Source organism: Cavia porcellus, unplaced genomic scaffold (genome assembly GCF_034190915.1).
Source record: "Cavia porcellus strain 051 isolate PalLab524CR breed Dunkin Hartley unplaced genomic scaffold, mCavPor4.1 scaffold_27, whole genome shotgun sequence".
Taxonomy (NCBI): Eukaryota; Metazoa; Chordata; class Mammalia; order Rodentia; family Caviidae; genus Cavia; species Cavia porcellus.
Window position 1 is genome coordinate 13389232 of NW_026947510.1, and position 18469 is coordinate 13407700.

General features: G+C 34.5%; 1 protein-coding gene across 1 annotated transcript in view; it reads left to right on the top strand.

Annotated features, from left to right (window-relative positions):
• The window catches only part of Malrd1 (MAM and LDL receptor class A domain containing 1), a 647937-nt gene that overhangs the window by 522084 nt on the left and 107384 nt on the right, over nt 1-18469 (top strand). The window contains exon 34 of the mRNA XM_063237894.1: nt 15175-15438. Within this exon, the coding sequence (XP_063093964.1) occupies nt 15175-15438 (264 nt within the window). The remainder of the gene's footprint in view (nt 1-15174; nt 15439-18469) is intronic.

An 18469-nucleotide genomic window follows, 5' to 3' on the forward strand; every position in this document is an offset into this window, starting at 1 on the left:
AGGGTAGTTTAGAAGAGTTCTTATTATGGACTGGAAATTCAGTAAATATGTTGTGTGAATAAAGAATTAGTCATCATGAACTAAATTTATACGGTAATTCTCTTCATACCCTGAAGACCTCTGGCTTCAGTTTTGTTTTCAATCCCTTGCTTGAGAAAGGCAGACAGACACAAATTAGTGAATTGTTCAGTAAGTTCTGTGACTGTACTGAGACTTGGAAAGATGAAACTGGACTAAAACTTTGGAGACCTGAGTGTAAGTCATAATGGTGCCACTAGTGGTTATACAGTTTCAAGTAAACAATTTAAATTCCCTAGGCCATGTGTCATCACAGAAATAAAACAAATGCTCTTTTAATTCCTTCTAACTGTGCCATTTAATAATTCAGTGGGGTGGATTTGTAGAAGAGGATAAATAATGTAGAAGGAAAACACTGAGGTTGCAGACAGAGGAGAGAAGAGAGAGTAAAAGGGGGTGTGGGGGCTAAGGCTGGCAGACAAAATAGAAGTGTGTTTGCAGTTACTCAAAGAAAGTGCCCCACCACTTCATATGTGCAGCTCTGAAGTTGGAGAGGAATGATGAAAAATACGTCATGATATCCTCGGATCTCTAGGAGTTTACAATGTAGAAAAATGAGATGCTCTTGTATATTAAGAACTTTAAAGCAGTATTCAAAACTGAGAAATAAGATCTGTAATTCTAGCATGGTTTTGTTTGACATAGAAACATATAAAATAATTTTTGAGCTACGAATAAACTATTGCTGAGAAATGTTCAGTGGTGTACAGCTGGTAAACTGGCTCTTAAACAAAAACCCTGATTTGATCCAGTTGCCTCCTTCCTGGGTGAAAACATGATTAGCATGATAGATTCCAGGAATTTTATGGTTTTGCTGATGGTATAGTGAGAAGAAAGGCCCAGTCAGGGGGTGAAACAGTGCAAGATGCTACAAAATGCACCATCAGAGCAGTGAGATTAGGTTGCATTCTGCTGCCTGCCTTTCATATGGACCATGGAAAGAAACTAAGACTGTGATTCAAGACGAAGAATGAGCACATTTACCTGTCATTATTGAATAGAGGCGACTGCTTGAAAAACCTTGTTGTACATTTGGGCATTTGTACCTTTTATCCAATTAAAGAAAACCTAAGTCTCTTGGTTATGAATAATCATAAGGAAATGCCTCCAGTTTGTCAGTGCCTCTCTACTTTATCAAACACTCATTTTGAAACCTATTTGTTTTTTATACTCCTGTATTTCCTTACTCACAGTATGCCACTGAGGAAATTATAGATTTTCTCCCTGAATTCTATTTTACTGATAAAATTCTATTTCAAGGCTTTATTATTCATGAGAATCTTTTTATAACTACTTAACTGAGTATATTTAATAGCTCCAAAATTCAAAGTCTGAAGATGCAAGTTTAAAAAAATCAGCAGAAACTGAGTAAGGGGAAGTAATTGAAATGCATGAATTCATACAGGTTATGATGGCAGATAAAAATGCTTAAAGGTTCTCAGTTGCTTGCTAAGATTTCTTATCCTTTAGTAAAACTCCTATATTGCATATTTTGTTTTTATTAAGTTGATTTGTTCAAGAGAACCTCTTACCTTTTTGTAGTTTTCCCCCATATTTTCTCATCGCCAATTTTAGTTCTATTGTTTATCTGGCTTGAGAATACCTTCCCTTTATCTGTTCTTGTGTAAATCCTTCTCTAGTTTCAAGGGCAGATCAAAAGCTGACTCCTCAAAGAATTTATCCTTAATCCTCCCCACAGGAAGCTGCACTCTGATTCTGATTCTTTTAGCTTTAAATTTGCAGTCCTTCTACCAAAACTCAACCAAGAAGATACAGCAATTTTGAATAAACCAATATCAGCTATTGAAATTGAAAACATAATTAAAAACTTACCAATAAGAAAAGCCCAGGTCCTGATGGGTTCACGGCTGAGTTCTATAAGAAATTTAGAGATTTGATGCCAATACTCCTTAAACTCTTCAGTGAAATTGAAAAGGAAGAAATCCTCCCTAAATCATTCCTGGAGGAAAGTATTACTCTGATACCAAAACCAGAGAAAGACCCAACCAAAAAAGAGAACTATAGGCCAATCTGACTAATGAACACTGGTGCAAAGATTCTCAATAAAATATTGGCAAATAGATTGCAGCAAATCATCAAGAAGATTATACAGCATGACCAAGTGGGATTCATCCCAGGAATGCAAGGATGGTTTAACATACGCAAATCAATAAATGTAATACACCACATCAACAGAGCCAAAAACGAAAACCACATGGTCATCTCAATAGATGCAGAAAAAGCTTTCGATAAAGTCCAACACATGTTTATGATAAAAAAAACCTTCAGAAACACAGAATACACAGTGTCTACCTCAATTTTATCAAGTCCATTTATGACAAACCAATAGCCAACATTCTACTAAATAGACAAAAACTGAAAGCGTTCACTTTAACATCAGAAACAAGAGAAGAATGTCCACTATCACCACTCCTATTCAGTATAGTTCTGGAAACACTAGCCAGAGCAATCAGACAAGAGAGAGAAATAAAAGGAATAAAGATAGGAAAGAAAGAAGTTAAATTATCACTATTTGCAGATGACATGATACTCTATATAGAAGATCCAAAAAACTCCATTAAAGCACTATTAGAAGTAATAAACAATTTGGCAGTGTAGCTGGATACAAAGTCAACACTCAAAAATCAATAGCACTCCTGTACACAAATAGAAAAATTATTGAAAGAGAAATTATGGAAATACTGCCCTTCACAATAGCATCTAAAAAAATTAAATACTTAGTAATCAACCTAAGAATGTAAAAGATCTATGTGTTGAAAAGTATGCTATGCTAAAAAAAGGAGATTGAAGAGGATAATAAGAAAATGGAAGGATATTTCTTGCTCTTGGCCTGGAAGAACCAACATTGGGGAAAATGGACATACTCCCAAAACTCTTATACAGATTTAACACAATGTCAATCAAAGTACCATTAACATTCCTCACAGATCTAGAGAAAATACTCCTAAAATTCATTTTAAAGCAGAAGAAACCTAGAATAGCAAAGGCAATTCTAGGCAACAAAGGCAAGGCAGAGACATCTCAATTTTTGACTTGAAACTATACTACAAAGCCACAGTGATAAAATCAGCATGGTACTGGCAAAGAAATAGACCTGAGGATCAATGGAACAGATTAGAAGAGGTGAGCACAACTACAAAGACACTCAGCCACCTGATATTTGACAAAGGGGCTAACCATGTTTACTGGAAGAAGGATCACCTCTTTAATAAATGTGTTGAAAAAATTGGCTCTCCACATGCCCAAGACTGAAAACTAGATCCATGCCTATCACCATGCACAAAACTAAAGACTAAATGGATCAAAGACCTAAATATTAAAACAGAAACACTAAATATACTGGAAGACAAGGTAGGCAGAAGTCTTGGAGACATAGGGGTAGGCAGAGAATTCATGAACAAAATGCAAACTGCAAGGGAAATACTTCAAAGATTCAACAACTGGGATCTCATATTATTGAAAAGCTTTTGCTCTTCAAAAGAAATCACCAACAGAGTGAAAAGAAAAATCACAGAATGGGAAAGAATTTTAGCCAACAACCCCTCAGACAAAGGACTTATATCCAGAACATATAAAGAATTGGAAAACATCAAGCCCCCCAAATTCAAAGACCCTCTCCAAAAATGGGCATCTGAGATGAGCACACAGTTCTCAGAGGAAGATATACAAATAGCAAATAAATACATGAAGAAAAGTTCACCATCACCGGTTATTTGAGAAATGCACATTAAAACAGCATTGAGATTTCATCTCACTCCGGAAAGAATAGCTGCCATCAAGAAATCAACCCATAACAAATGTTGGCAAGGCTGCGAGGAAAAAGGAACACTGACCCACTCTTGGTGGGGGTGTAGAATGGTGTAGCCACTATAAAAATCAGTATGGAGAATTCTTAGAAGACTAGGATTAGAAGTTCCATTCAACCCATCTATTCCCCTTCTGGATATTTTCCCAGAAAAACTGTAAAGGTCATATCACTGTGATATATGTGCACCCATCCTCATAGCAGCACAATTTGTAATAGCTAAATCTTGGAAACAATCAAGATGCCCATCAACCACAGAGTGGATGAAAAAGATGTATTTTTATGCAATGGAATATTATTCAGCTATTAAAAAGGATGATCTTGAGGCCTTCATAGGCAAATGGAGACAACTTGAGGCTATCTGCATTAGTGAAATAAAAAAGAATCATATTTATAAATATCACATTGTATATCTCTAGTTTAAATGTGACAAGAAATGTACGAAAAATGAAAAACAAAATATGTAATTCATATTGTAAAAAAGAGGAAAAGAAAGTGTTCTAAAGGATATAACTGCATGTATGTTTAAATGTGTAGGATTGATAACCATATTACTAAGATTTGTTGGATAGCTGAACACAACTGTTTGCAGTCTTGCTGTTTGAATGTCTACTTTGTATGCCTCAGTTTTGTAACTTGAACAACTATTTGTAATAGAACAATATATAATTATCAACTAGCACTTTCTTTCTTACTTTTTTTGAATTTAGGTATTATTTATATCCTTTTTCTGTTTTGTTTTTCTCTAAATTAAAAAAAATTAATTTGCTCTTCTCCTACGTATATGGTGTTATCGTAGTTTGTAGTTGGTCTTGTGTCTATTTTCTCTTATTACACTGAAATACTCCTGTTGTGATAGGCTTTATTGTTACTTTGGTTCGTTTTAGACATCAACAAGGATGACTGATCTTCGACTATAAGGTTAATTGAAAAAATGCAAAGTAACTTTCAAATCAGTATTGAATAGATTTTCATTATATACTGATGTACATGATAACAATTGCAGACACTGTTTAAAACATGATTTAAAGGTATAGTCCATTTTATTTTTATTTTTCTGGTCTTTGATTCATAAAGTTTCAAGATAATGATGAGAGTATAAAATGCTAAAATCCAATAACTGTCAGTCAATCCTAATTCATTTATGGGGTTATATAATATTTTTATATTTTAAATCAATTATTATTGGTCATGAAGTTTTATGGCTTGCTAGAGGATGGACTAATTTCACTTCCCTTTTAGAGGGGATGTTAGATTTGAAGACACATTATAAAAACCGGAAAATGGCAGTGAAAGTTAATTACCATGAGGTTCAAGAAGCATATCCTTGGTTCCCTGCTAGACAGCCTTTAGAGGAATTGCCTGGTGGGCTATAAAATGACCCTTTCTTAGTTTCCTACTGATCAATAGGCTGGGAAAAAATTTGTTGAATTAGAGGAAAGAAATCATGATAACAGTCATGGAAAAATCACTCTGTGAACTGTACTCTCTTAGCCTAGACTTGACAAGTACCTCATACTAAAGATGAAACTCAAGATAAAACACCTAGCACTGTCCTCGTTTTGGCTAAAAACCAGATGTTTGTATGTGAACAATGATATTAGCCACATGAACACATCTATGTGTGTGTGTGTGTGTGTATGCATACATATATTTACAAGCTACATGTTTACTATATATTATGTATACATATGCAGTCTATAGATATATGTACTGTATACTTATAAGGTGATATAATGCATATGTAAAATAAGGCACAAAGTAATAATAGTAATTTCTAGACTACTTAAAACAATATTGCATTTCTAAATTCTTAGTCTTTTTTTTGAAATTACACTTTTTAAAATACTGAGTATAGTATTGCACACCTGTAATCTAGAACTCTATCAGCCTTATAAGTTTTAGTCCAGATGGTCATCTCAGTGAAACCTTGTCTCAAATTTTTTTAAAAAAATATTTTTAAAACACTACGAATATAGCTCCATTCAAAGGCCTTGAATCCAATGACCAATACCAAGAACACAGCGTAATTTTAAATTACCTTTGAATTATCTTCCATTCACTCAGAAATGCTCAGCATCCAAGTATTTTACCAGATCAAATATTTCAGTGAGATTGATGCAACTTTTCATAGTCTGGTGAATCTGACCCTGTTTTGTTCTCAAGGTCATAATTGAGTCCACTGATGATTTTCTCCCCTCCCTGAAATATATATGCTGCTGCTAGAAAGCATCCAGACTTTTGTTGCCTGAAAAATGGAACCACAACATGACCCAGCTTCACTAAGTAACCTACAACAAATTATTTTTATAAATAGAGAAACAAATGAATCCAGCATCATTAGTGGCATTAGACATGTGTTCAAATATTTCCTACATTTATGAACAATAAATAAAATATTTAAATATTAATTATACTTTCCTTGATAACTAATGTTGAATTAGGTAAGCAAAATAGATAAACTGAAGAATGCATTAGCTAATTGACAGGTTTTTAAAAATAATAAACCACAATAGTAAAAGGATAGACCAATAAAATATAATTACTTTTCTATTAGAAAATTTAACTTTTCTAATATACTTGACAATCTAAAATTTAGTAAAGTGATCATTTCAACAGAGTGATAAATTTTTAAAAAGCATCATAGTAGTATGTAGAATCATTTTACTTGAAAAGATTCTTGGAGAAAACGATGAAAATGGGGAAAGAAAAACTTCCTTCACTCAACAAGAAACTGTGTGTATCTATATGAGTTTTCATTTCTCACTAAAAAACTTGATCAAAATATGAAGAATGAAGTTTTAAAAATGACCTAGTTTTGGTTAAACGTGTTGAAAGTAGTAAAAAGTCCATGCCTGAGTCTCTTCTGCTAGATAAAACATGCTTGACAAACGTGAAGGGCCGTGCAAGATGCAAACTATCTAGAGCCCCCTTCTTTATCTTTCTGATAATGAGCAGAGCAATGCTGACTAGATAGGCATGCCTTCGCCCTCCACATGTACATATGTTAGCTTACATCTTCATGTTTTTACTGTTTGGTCACTCCAAAAATCTACAAGAGCAGGTGGTACTTAGTAGAACAAGATAACACAACTCCGTATTAATCACTTTTTATTGTTTCTATTAAGAAGGCAGAAATCAGACTATGAACACTAGGTGTGTGTTTTCAAATAATGATGCAATCATATGCAACCATTTAAACTTTAGGTTAATACACTTACTCATGTTTCTCAAAAGTTATGATCAAGTTAAACATAGATATATTTGTTTTTGTCATCAAAGAACTAGAGCCCTGTTAACTGGTTTGCTATGCTATTCATTGGTTCTGTTTGATTAGATCATAAAGGTAGTCCAGACCTTGCTCATGGAAGGTCTCTGATAGACTACCTTCCAGTCCACTTGAGTCAGTTTTCCTTCCCAAGACAGAGAGAGCAGGGGTCCTCAAAGTGCTTCTAAAACTGGACACTATTCCCTCACACATAAACTCCTTGAAATTCCTAGGTTTCTTTTAATTATATATACTTCTGGCTTATGAGGAGAGATTACTGTTTTACCCTTCATTCTCATACCTTCTCTGCTTACAGAAAAATCTGGCTAATGATTGGTTGGTACTAAAACACCAACTCATAATTTCTATTAGTAAAACACTTCCCAGCCGTAGGACTAATGACATTATGTCTCCAAGCCAGGGTGGTCATACCATCTGAAATATTCATTATTTCCTCTGAACCTTATGGGTTTTGGGGGAGGGAACCTGAACACAGATGTGACCAAATTAGGTGTCAGTTCATTGAATACTAATCGATGACAATCAATTTAACCCTTGAAGAACCATTTTCTTTTGCAAAATATAAAAAAATAATGTATTTAATTGTATTGGTCTTGAAGTTATAAGTCAATCTTGAACCCTAGAAGTCAAAGTTTGAAGATTTAAAGAGTTCTTTAGATATTAAATTTCCAGTAAATATGGGCCATATAACTTCATAACACATTAAATTAGGCCAAGTACATAACCTGGTCCAATGTTGCATATAATAAGGTCCACACTATCACTGACATGTCAGTCAAAGAACTGTAGCACCATCTGGAAATGATAAGGCAGAGATAAATCTGTAATCTACTAGAGTCTCTCTGGGTTTCAGGACTCATGACAAGAAAGATATGGCCAGTAATCACTCAAATTTTGCAGATTTTTTGTATGTTTCTATCTTCACATAAGCTTTCGATTACTTGGGGTTTATGAAGGCAAAAAGAAAATCAGTCATATGTAATAAAATTTCAGTCATTTGTATCAGTATCATTCTTTTTGGTTCGAGATAGAATCCTTAATAAATTTGGCAAATATGAATGCTGAGTAAAACATGTTAGTTTTGGGGAACCTCTTAATATATTATGTTCCTTCAACTTTTTTCAAGTCTTAATCTTGTATATGTACTGGAAAAGAAAGAAGACCCCGAGAATACGTTTTCCTTCTTCTCCCACATCTGATATTTCTTCTTACTTACATTGTTCATTGCCGACCACCATGTTTCTCGAACTTTCCTGTGCCTACCGAATGGTGTCATAGTTTCAAGTAACCTGGATATATGTCCACCCACATGCACACATATGTGTACAAATATACATATGCACATGCACATATAAATGTACACATAAGATCTAATATAATTTAATATTTCTGTTTGTTCTCTACATTTATTTTAGTGCTATACCTGACAAGCTTTGAAAATAATTACTTTTGAAAATAATTACTTTCTATTTGGCATTTGTGCTCAGATACTTACCCGGTGACACATTGTATCTAACTCTGGAAACCTTTCCATTTACTTTGCTTTTGTATCTTTTGTTTGATTTTTTGCTGCCTCACTTAGGCATAGTCATCTGACAAGCCAAACAAGTCCTCCTGGCTCATATAGTCCATGTGTTTTCTCTACCTATGCCAGGAATCTTGTTTCTTACAGTCAAAGCTGAGGTCACATAACAATTTTTTCAGGAGTATAAACACAACTAGATATAATGGAAATGAAAAGAACATCAAAATGGTTCTCTGTTGGCCCCTTATAAAACACAATTTTTAAATTAAAAAAAGAAATTAGTATTGGTATACTTCATGCAAGGCTCTTGAGGAAACCTCAATTAAAAATAAACTCAAAGATCGAGTTCTTATGCGTTACAATAAAACAGTCTTTTCCTTCAGTTATTTGTGATATTTTTGAATGCTGTTAATGAAATATCTGCTAGATATGTTACTGATGTGTTATTTCTTAAAATGAGCTTTTTTTGTCATTAGTACCACCAACTATGGCAGTATTCGATGTAGCTTAATTTCTTCCATTTGAAACTAAAGTTTCATGTGCAAATCATTATCCTTTCAAAACAATCAATTTTGCTTTCACTAAACATTAATCATAAAGATAAAATCTATCAGATTGTCTTTGAGCATCATAGGCACTCACTGAACTTATATGAAATTCATGAGAATATTTCACTATAAATTATCAGTATGAAATAACTTTTCTTGCTGTAAGAAATATGTTTTCAGTGCTGGCTAAATGTAACTGAACAGTGAAGCTTTAACAAAGAATATTCACAGTGTCTTGGATTGAACGTGTGTGCATAGCACAGGAAAGAGTGCCATGTGGTCAGTAGAGCGCTGTCTTGGCTACTGAGAAGTAAGTTAGTTTACAGCACCATTTCTAAAATCCCTTATCCCAGGTAGGCTTTCAAAAATATCTTACAGTTTTCATTGTCCTCCCTTCCAAATCTATCACATAACAAAAATGGCAAGTGTATTCTTAAACATTTCTATATAATGTTGTTAGCCAAAGTTCTTTATATGAAATCCATTAAAAGTTCTGAAACAGAAGGCCGGGGATATAGGTCAGTCACACAGCACTTGCCTATCAAGCAAAAGATTCTGAGTTTGATTTCCAGCACCTCCCAACAAAACAAAACAAAAAAAAAAGTTCTAAAGCAATTAATAAAACCCAGAGAATCCATATGAAATAAATGATTACCCAATTTAAAAAGTTATAGATTTAGAGTCATCTTTTATTTAAAAAGTTTTCTGGTTTCTATTTTATTGATCTACCTTTTTTTTCCTATTTTGGCTTATTAAAACAGTTGAAGCAATCAGTTAGTCGATGCATTCTGTAACTTACCCATTTTGTTTATGTAACTCCCCATTAGTTATCAACAAAAACATAATGAGTACTTAAGCCACTGACTTATTTTTACCAGCATAAGAAATATTTATTGGGCAAAGACCTAATGGTATTAATTTAGGTGGGCACTGAGATTCTATTGTACTGTATTCTAAAATTGAGGTATAAGTTTCTCAACTGTAACTTGAAGTGTCCAGATTCTGTGTGAAATAAGACTTTTAATTGGGAAAAGACTTGCAAAAGATAGTGTTGTACCAACATAACTGCAATTACTTGATGACATGATTTAGATTTAGTTATGAGATTTTTAGACAAGAGAGCAAAGCCTTACACACAGTTTCCAGATAATAGTTATAAATCTACATCCATAATTTTCACCAACGGAAACAAATTTGGTAGGACATAAGTGAATGAGATTAACTTTATTATTGAGACAGCTTTAAATCCCAGCTACATATACAAAAAGTAAAACATTTGTAAACTACAAATTTACATACATACTTAAGATACCTAACAAATCATGTCAAAATGAATTGATATCTTTGAGTATTTTTTTCCTCTTTCAATCCCATCAATATTTCTGTCTCCCTTATCTTTCTTTATTGTGTTTCTTCATCCGATTTTCACTGCACTACTCTGGACAGAAGAGGACACTATTAGCACAGATCTCTGTGTCAGGTTGCTTCCCTGATGTAAATTTCAGCTTTGCACTATGAATGTTCTAGTCTCTTACAGAGTACCTTTCTCATGTAATGAACAATAACATACATTTTCAAAGATACTAACACAGTTGGGACAGACTGACACTGTATCTTTCAGTCATCACTGATCTTGCACCTCAAGGTCATTGTTTTTAAATAACCTGACTAAGCAGCTTACTTGGCAACTGGACCAATGTGTTTGGCTAATGCTTATTGCATTTGTCAAAATATAGTGCATTCTGAATGTTGGAATTTTACATTTTTAAACGGATTTGGAGAAGTCAGAAGACAAAAATTCTAAGAAATTAACCAAATGAGTTTACAGCCTTAATATAGATTCTAAGGAATATTAGTAAGTACACACGTGTTCTTCATTTAATGACTGAGCACTATCCTGATGGTCACTAAATGAGGAATTGCTTACAGTGTGTACCCTAAATATTCAAAACAAAGAAATGTACAAAGGAAACTCCCACTTGATGACTTTGCTTTTCTTTGCATAACTCTTACATGCAGTACTATAATGTATAACAGAACATAAAACTATAGTATCATGTTATACAGTACAATCAGTCAAAATTACCCTATAAACAAGCTTACTGTCCAAAAAAGACAATGAGGCTGTAAAACATGATATGCAGAACTATATTAAAAAAAGACAGATCATGAGTCGAAATATTGAATTTCCATCATAAATCTAAATAGTCACTAAACAGGTAGGTCATTAAACTGGGAGGCATAGGGGTGTGTGTGTGTGTGTGTGTGTGTAGTGAACTACATATACACACACAGTGTAGTGTGTAGTGAGTATATGTAGTTCAACAGCAATATTGGTATCTATGTTTACCAGTATCAGTATGTTCAGTTAGTGTGTGTGACATACGTGTGTGTTATATATTACGGAATTTTTATTTTCACAGCAAAATAAAATTATGAAGAAAGCATAGAAAACATCTATATACTACTCACCCTCCAAATGTCAGTATCCTAACAAGAGTAGTATGTTTATTACAGATGATGACATGAATGTATTGTAATTCGTTATTACCCAAAGTGCATAGTTTCAATTAGGGTTTTTGTCTAAGTTTTGACAAAAGTATGATAACATGTATCCAACTTAGTACCACACAGAACAGTTTCACTACTGTACAAATCTGTCCTTCACATCTTCATTTCTCTGCACCCTCCTCCTACTCCACCCATCTCCTGGCAGCCACTAACTTTTACACTGTCTGCATAGTCTTGCCTTTGCCAAAATATCATGTAGTTGAAATCAGGCGTGGATAGCATTGTCAGATTGTCTGCTTTCACTTAATGATTGAATTTAAGTTACTGTTGAGATTTTTCATACCATTAAAGGAACATTTAATATTGTCTCTATTTTACAAAGTGAGATATTTTTACCAGTAAAAATTAGGCAACTCAAAAAGTGACCCTCAACTAAACACATCTATCGAAATGGAAGTATTTGAATGAATATTGGAGGAAGCCATTTATACTGAAAGGGCATGGATACAATGTGCATAAGACACTGAATTTTCATTAGGATACAAAAGAGTGAAATATTTAGCTAACTGCTTCGAACCTGAAACCTACATAGACTCCTCTAGGGTATAAAAATTCATGTTCCTCCTATGTCATAAATATTTTAGTGGAAAATTCAGAGGGGATTTAATTTAAAGCAAGATACATTTTGATGGTTGATTAGTACTGTAGATCGTGTTCCCTGGCAAGCTGACTCTGAGGCAGATCCTGGGTAGAAGTTTTATGGGCAACTCTCCCAGGATCTTCTCCTACAGTGTAAGGAAGGAAACCAAACCAGAGTAGGCATTGGTGAGCTGTGACCCAGGTGCAGCAAGGTCTTCAGCCCGTGCCATGGGGAGCTCGGAAGCTCCGCTGGCTCTTTGCAGGTATCACACTTTGAAGAGCACAACCTGAGTCTTATTAGACTCACCTCACCAAATATGAAGGCAGCTGTGCCTGGGAGTATATATAACTTTGGAGGGCAATTATTGGAGCTGGATTTGACTGAGCTGTCATCACTGACTCACAGCAGGTGGGAGAAGGACAGCCTGATCCTGAAGGAGTAACAGCCCAAGACTGTTCATTAGAGGATGTCCAAGATCACTGACTTCCTTGAAAAGAAGGGCCAAATAGTTCTAAGTGCATTTAGATAAAATTGATTCTGAGATTTAATGTAATTGCCACCTTCAAGTGAGAGTTTTATTTTGCCTATGTATTGCAAGGAAAAATATAAAGGAGTGCACATACGCAAAAACATTGTGAATAGAGCCTGAGAAGCATAAAGACCTTGTATTTGTCATAGAATACTTTCCTAGTTTTTTTTTTTTTCTCCTTCAAAAAATGTTAGAATCTTACTGCATTAACTTTTGGGGCTGGAGCATGATACTCAATACCTACAACTGAAAGGAGAAGAGGTTTAATTTGAACTATGATTTCAGTGTTCCGACCATGGTCAGCAGGCTCAAAAGCGGGAAAAGCCATGGTGGCAGGCCCAAGCTGCTTAGTTTATAATGGCTGCAAAGCAGACCAGAGGATTAGCCCAGAAAGGAAGGCAAGAGAGAAAATACAGACCTGAAAGTCAGGCTTCTTTAAAACACCTAGACACACCCACAAGTGTGATTTATTAACCCACCACCACCCCAGCAGTGCTTAAGCCAATCAAGTTGACAACCAGCATGTTTACCTTAGATAAGTAATAATTATGGTAGAAAAGTGGTTTCTATATTTTCATTACATGCTCAGAGTTTATTAAGTTCTTTAAATTTTTGGCAATTTAGTGCAAGTGAAATTTTAATGCACATAGTATTTTCAAAAAAGAAAATTCAGAATGCCTGCCCATTCTTAAATGTGAAATTAATGAAAAAAATGAACAGAAACTATTTATTTGATTATGGTTATGCATTTTTAAAACTATAAAAATTTAGGATTTACTAAAGTAGTATACTTTTAATTCCCTTTTACTTTCTAATTTTGAATTTAGATTTTGTACACTGTTACACTGCAACTGTATATACCACAGTGGTCTCAAGCAATTAGAAGAACATGGTGCTGACCTCTCACAGTAATGTTTTTCTCCTCCCCATATTTATGTCCATGGCTTGGATCATAAGTCAGAGTCAAAGTATATTCTAGATGTGCTATGAATCCACTACTCAGTGAGTGGGGTGGGAAGGTACCTTTCAAATCTCATTTTAAAAAGATAAATCTATCATACCATCTTTATGTATAAAATATTCTCATAAACTCTATATATAAAAAGCATTTTATGTTTGTTTTTCTGTGTTAGGATTTGAACCTAGAGCCTCCTACTGACTATGCCACAGCCCTTTTCATATTTTATTTTAAGATGGTATTTCCCTAGCTAGCTGTGAGCTTGTGACCCTTCTGCCTCAGCCATCTAAGAAGCCTGGGATTACTTTTACCTCCACACCTGGAAAGAGTGGTTTTAAATTGTAAAGAAAGTTAAACGATTTCTGAACAGGTCCCCATTGCTATGTAGCTCTTAATTTTTCCTTTAATGCACTCACACCTCCATCAACAGCCACTGCAGAGACAGTACAGAATATAAAAACAGCTTCACTAGTAAAGTTCCAGAAATTTAGTGCAGTCTTCTATACGCACATCCATTCCCTGTCCTCTACAAATGTCAGCTTGTCAACACTCACCATGTGTGGCTTTTTACCAGATTTGACTTAATGGAGACACATGAGTGTGTGTGATGCAAGTGTATTAACGTAGCATTGAATCTGTAGACACGTAAACTTTGTGGACTTGAAAGACCTTATTTGTAAAATGAATTGATTGTGTTTGAACCATATTATCTTCAGGATTGCTTAGAATGCAATACTTTAGAAGAAAATGTGATTCACCTCTACATTAAATATGACAGCACTTGGCCTTTGAGCAGGAATCAAGGTATATGGGTCGAATACAGTGAGGAAAGTCTATAGCAGCCCTCAATTTCTGTGACTCTGGAACTGGATTCCCTAGGTGACTGGGAACCACTGAGAGGCGGTTACAGTGACAATATCATATATTGATACAGGAACAATTCCTTTTAATACTAAAGTTATCAGTATATCTTTCCCAAGTACTTAATTACTGTCTAGTAATGAAATTTTAAGGCACTCGAATAAAAATTGCTTCTTCAATTTGAAAATATCAGTTTTCATATCAATGACACCTTTTTTAAGAATGGTGCTTCCATGATTAAAACAAGGGATACTCTCTTAACTGTATTTAGATGTTGTGTAGAATTGATATTTCCTGACTGGAATGCTTGATGTTTACCTAAGAATAAATGTATTCTAGGATATTTAATACTGTACAGAGAGAAGACTCTCCTGATGCCAACATGACTTCACTTACTCTCTTTTTGTAGATTTTGCCACCGTGCAGCCCCCAGTCTGTGGAGCGGATGAGTTTGCTTGTGTTTACACGCTGCAGTGTGTCCCCAAGTCAGGGAAATGTGATGGACGTGAGGATTGCACAGATGGCTCTGATGAGCTAGACTGTCCTCTCAGACCCGCTCCTCAGCCCTGTGGAGACATGGAGTTCCAGTGCTCTGCAGACCAGTGTATCCCATCCCTCCTTCTGTGTGACGGAGTGCCTGATTGTCACTTTGAAGAAGATGAATCCAGCTGTGGTGAGTCATTTTCAGTAGTTCAGTGCACCAGGAGATAAATTCAGTTTTGAAATGATAGAGAAGCATGGCAGGTGAAACAGAGATTTCTAGAGCCTTATCATGATTAAATCATCAATACTGTAATTTTTTGTATATTATGTCGCTAAGTAAAACATGTTGCTCTTACTTACCATTTCTGGAAGCACTCCGTTGGTACTTACAGTAATTTCTGTTGAAATGCTTTTATTTCATTTTCCACTTACATCTGGGTCATCCTAATGGTGGATGCTTTTATATATTTATCTTTTTAACACATTTATGGAAATGGTGAAATAACTCTGATTAGAACTTCTTTCTACCTTAGATATTCAGGATACTGGCTCAAGTCAAAGGCTGTACAAAAACAGATTTTAGCAAATACGTACAGTTAGGGACTGGAGCAGGACAACTGCTTAGATGGATGTCATATCAGTGTGAGTCCATGGAACAGTAAATCCTAAGGATATACGCTGCCTGTGCAATTTTGGAGGAGGCGATTGGGTAGCGCCCTTTTCAGTTTCATCATCTGTGTAATCAGATAAATAATACCTGACCTACAAAGCTATGAGAATTTAATTCTATGTTTGTAAAATCCTAAGCCCTATATTCAGCACCATCCATTTTCACTATAACCAGCCACGTCAAATAGAGAAGGAAAAATGTCAAGAAATAATTATACACATCAAAATAAAAATAACTGATACTATGTAACTATTTGTTTATTTTTATACTTTATTCTACTATGTTTTATAAGGGCTACTGTGATGGAGGTCCATAAACTGCATATTAGTGACTACATATTTGAAATTGTAAATTGTAACAATCTATTTAGAATGTAAAGTAAGAGGGAAACATATATACAGCTGTTTCTGTATCTTAATTAATGTGGGGATCTGGAGTTATGATGACTACAGAAAAGGAATTAAGATAAAGAAAAAAGAAATAGTCTTTGTATGAATAAAGACTCTAAACTTAAAGCAGTGAAACTCTTTTTTCTGTTTTTGAATTAGAGATTTGTTTTTTTCTGACCTGTCATTTCCTACTTGTATATTATTTCTGTGATAAAGGAAATTTGACATGTCTTCTAATATTGTCTTTGAGGTAAGGTAAGCAAAGGCAGGTGAATTAAAAGGAGAAACCCTGCCGAACTGTTTATCTCTGTCCCCATTAGGACTCTAAAGTAGTTTGAGTGACAGAAATCATATTAAATTCATTATAGTTATATGATACTTGGCTTCAAGTAAGATTGTTATTTAAAGAGAGTCCTAGCAAAGTATTGTGTGCTTATAATTTTAGGCCATCACGGGAAAGTTGGAATTTGACCAGATAGTCATATGAAACTGCTCCTGAAAGAAATTCTTTTTAGGAATATATTGGGAATAAAATGCTGCAGTGAAGTTACAGAATAAAAACATTAAATGATTGCAGATCACCAAATATTTTAAGATATAACAGTTTATTTCACAAGCCCTTTTAATGATTTAGAAAGGTGTTTTGTAAACTTAGAGTCATTTATTCATTCTTTCTTTCAATCTTCCATAAACCTTGCCTAAGAGCTAAATGAGTGCTATATGCAGCTGTAGGCATTGATTACACAGTTAGATATTGCATTGTACCAGATCAGGTGTGGACGGGTTATGCACCACTGAAAGCAGACTGGTGAGTGCAAGGTGAGATACTGTTTGATGAGCTCTGTTACAGGAGGAACACGTGGTGTTGTGGAGCACATGGAGTGTGCCTCATGGTGGGGCGCTAGATTCCAAATTCTCACAAGAAAAATGACAACACAGCCAGACTTGGAAAAACACATTGTGAAGAGATGATGAAAGCAGCATTGCTTGGCTTGTGCAGAAAATTCTAGACAAAAAGTTAAACTCATTGGAATGAAGCATTATTTGTATGGTTAACATTTGTGATGAGAAATGCAGAAAGAACTCTGGAGGAGAAGTAGATCATGAAGAGATCCTCATTCCTCACACTAGTGTTACACAACTGTGTCTAAGCAGTGTATAAAATGGCTCTGAGCAGGGAAAGGAATTGTTAGAGGCTAGTGCAATTCAAATGTTAAGAAATTGACTGGATCAAAGTGTATGTTAAATAATACGATTGATTCAAGAGACATTAAAACAATGAAGCCAAAAGAATCCAGAGTAGTTTTCAAGATTCTGATTTGGCATCAAGACAGCTAATGTGTATAACCAAGCTGGAAAAGTACAAGAACGTCTCAGAGAAAATTGTGGCTTCATTTTTAAGACATGTTATATTTGTGATATGTGGGGTACATCCACATGGAAATGTTGAGAATATGTTTGAAAATGAATTACATAGAGCTTAACAAAAATATAGATTAAGATACATAGATGCATGTGTTCACCAGTATGTGACCATTGAAACTGTGAATATAAATGATATAAAATAAAACAGGAAAAAACAAATGAGGCATATGTAATTGAAAGGAATACTAAAGGCCAGTTAAGAAAATGTAAACATTGAAAGACCATGAGAAGACAAAGTTGTCAAGATAGAAAAACTCTATCTCATAAAGTTATCAGTGGGGTCCAAAAATTAAATTAACCTAATATAGATTAAAAAAAGTAAATCAAAATTTAGTTTATACCTGGCATGGAAGCTCTCATAAAAAAAGGAAGACCAAAAGCAGTGGGGCTAATTATTTATGTGGTGAAGTGAACATACAATAGTAAATTGAAAGTTTAAAAAAGTAGGTGCTATTTTTAAAAAGGCTATATGATACTTTTTGGTTTCAAATTCTTGTCCTTGAAGATAAAGTTGTTGCTTTCCTCCTACTGTACAGAAAGTGTCTTTCACATGGAAATATTATCTTCTGCTCTTAAGCAGCATAAAGATCAAAGTGGTCTTGTACCTGCTGTTTTTCAGTTTAAATAGGGTGTCAGTGTAGTATATTTTAACTTGATGTGTTTTTAGACATAGGAGAGCAACAAAAACTCAGTGATCAATATTTTTATAATTGATCTTTAAATATGTTATATAGGAT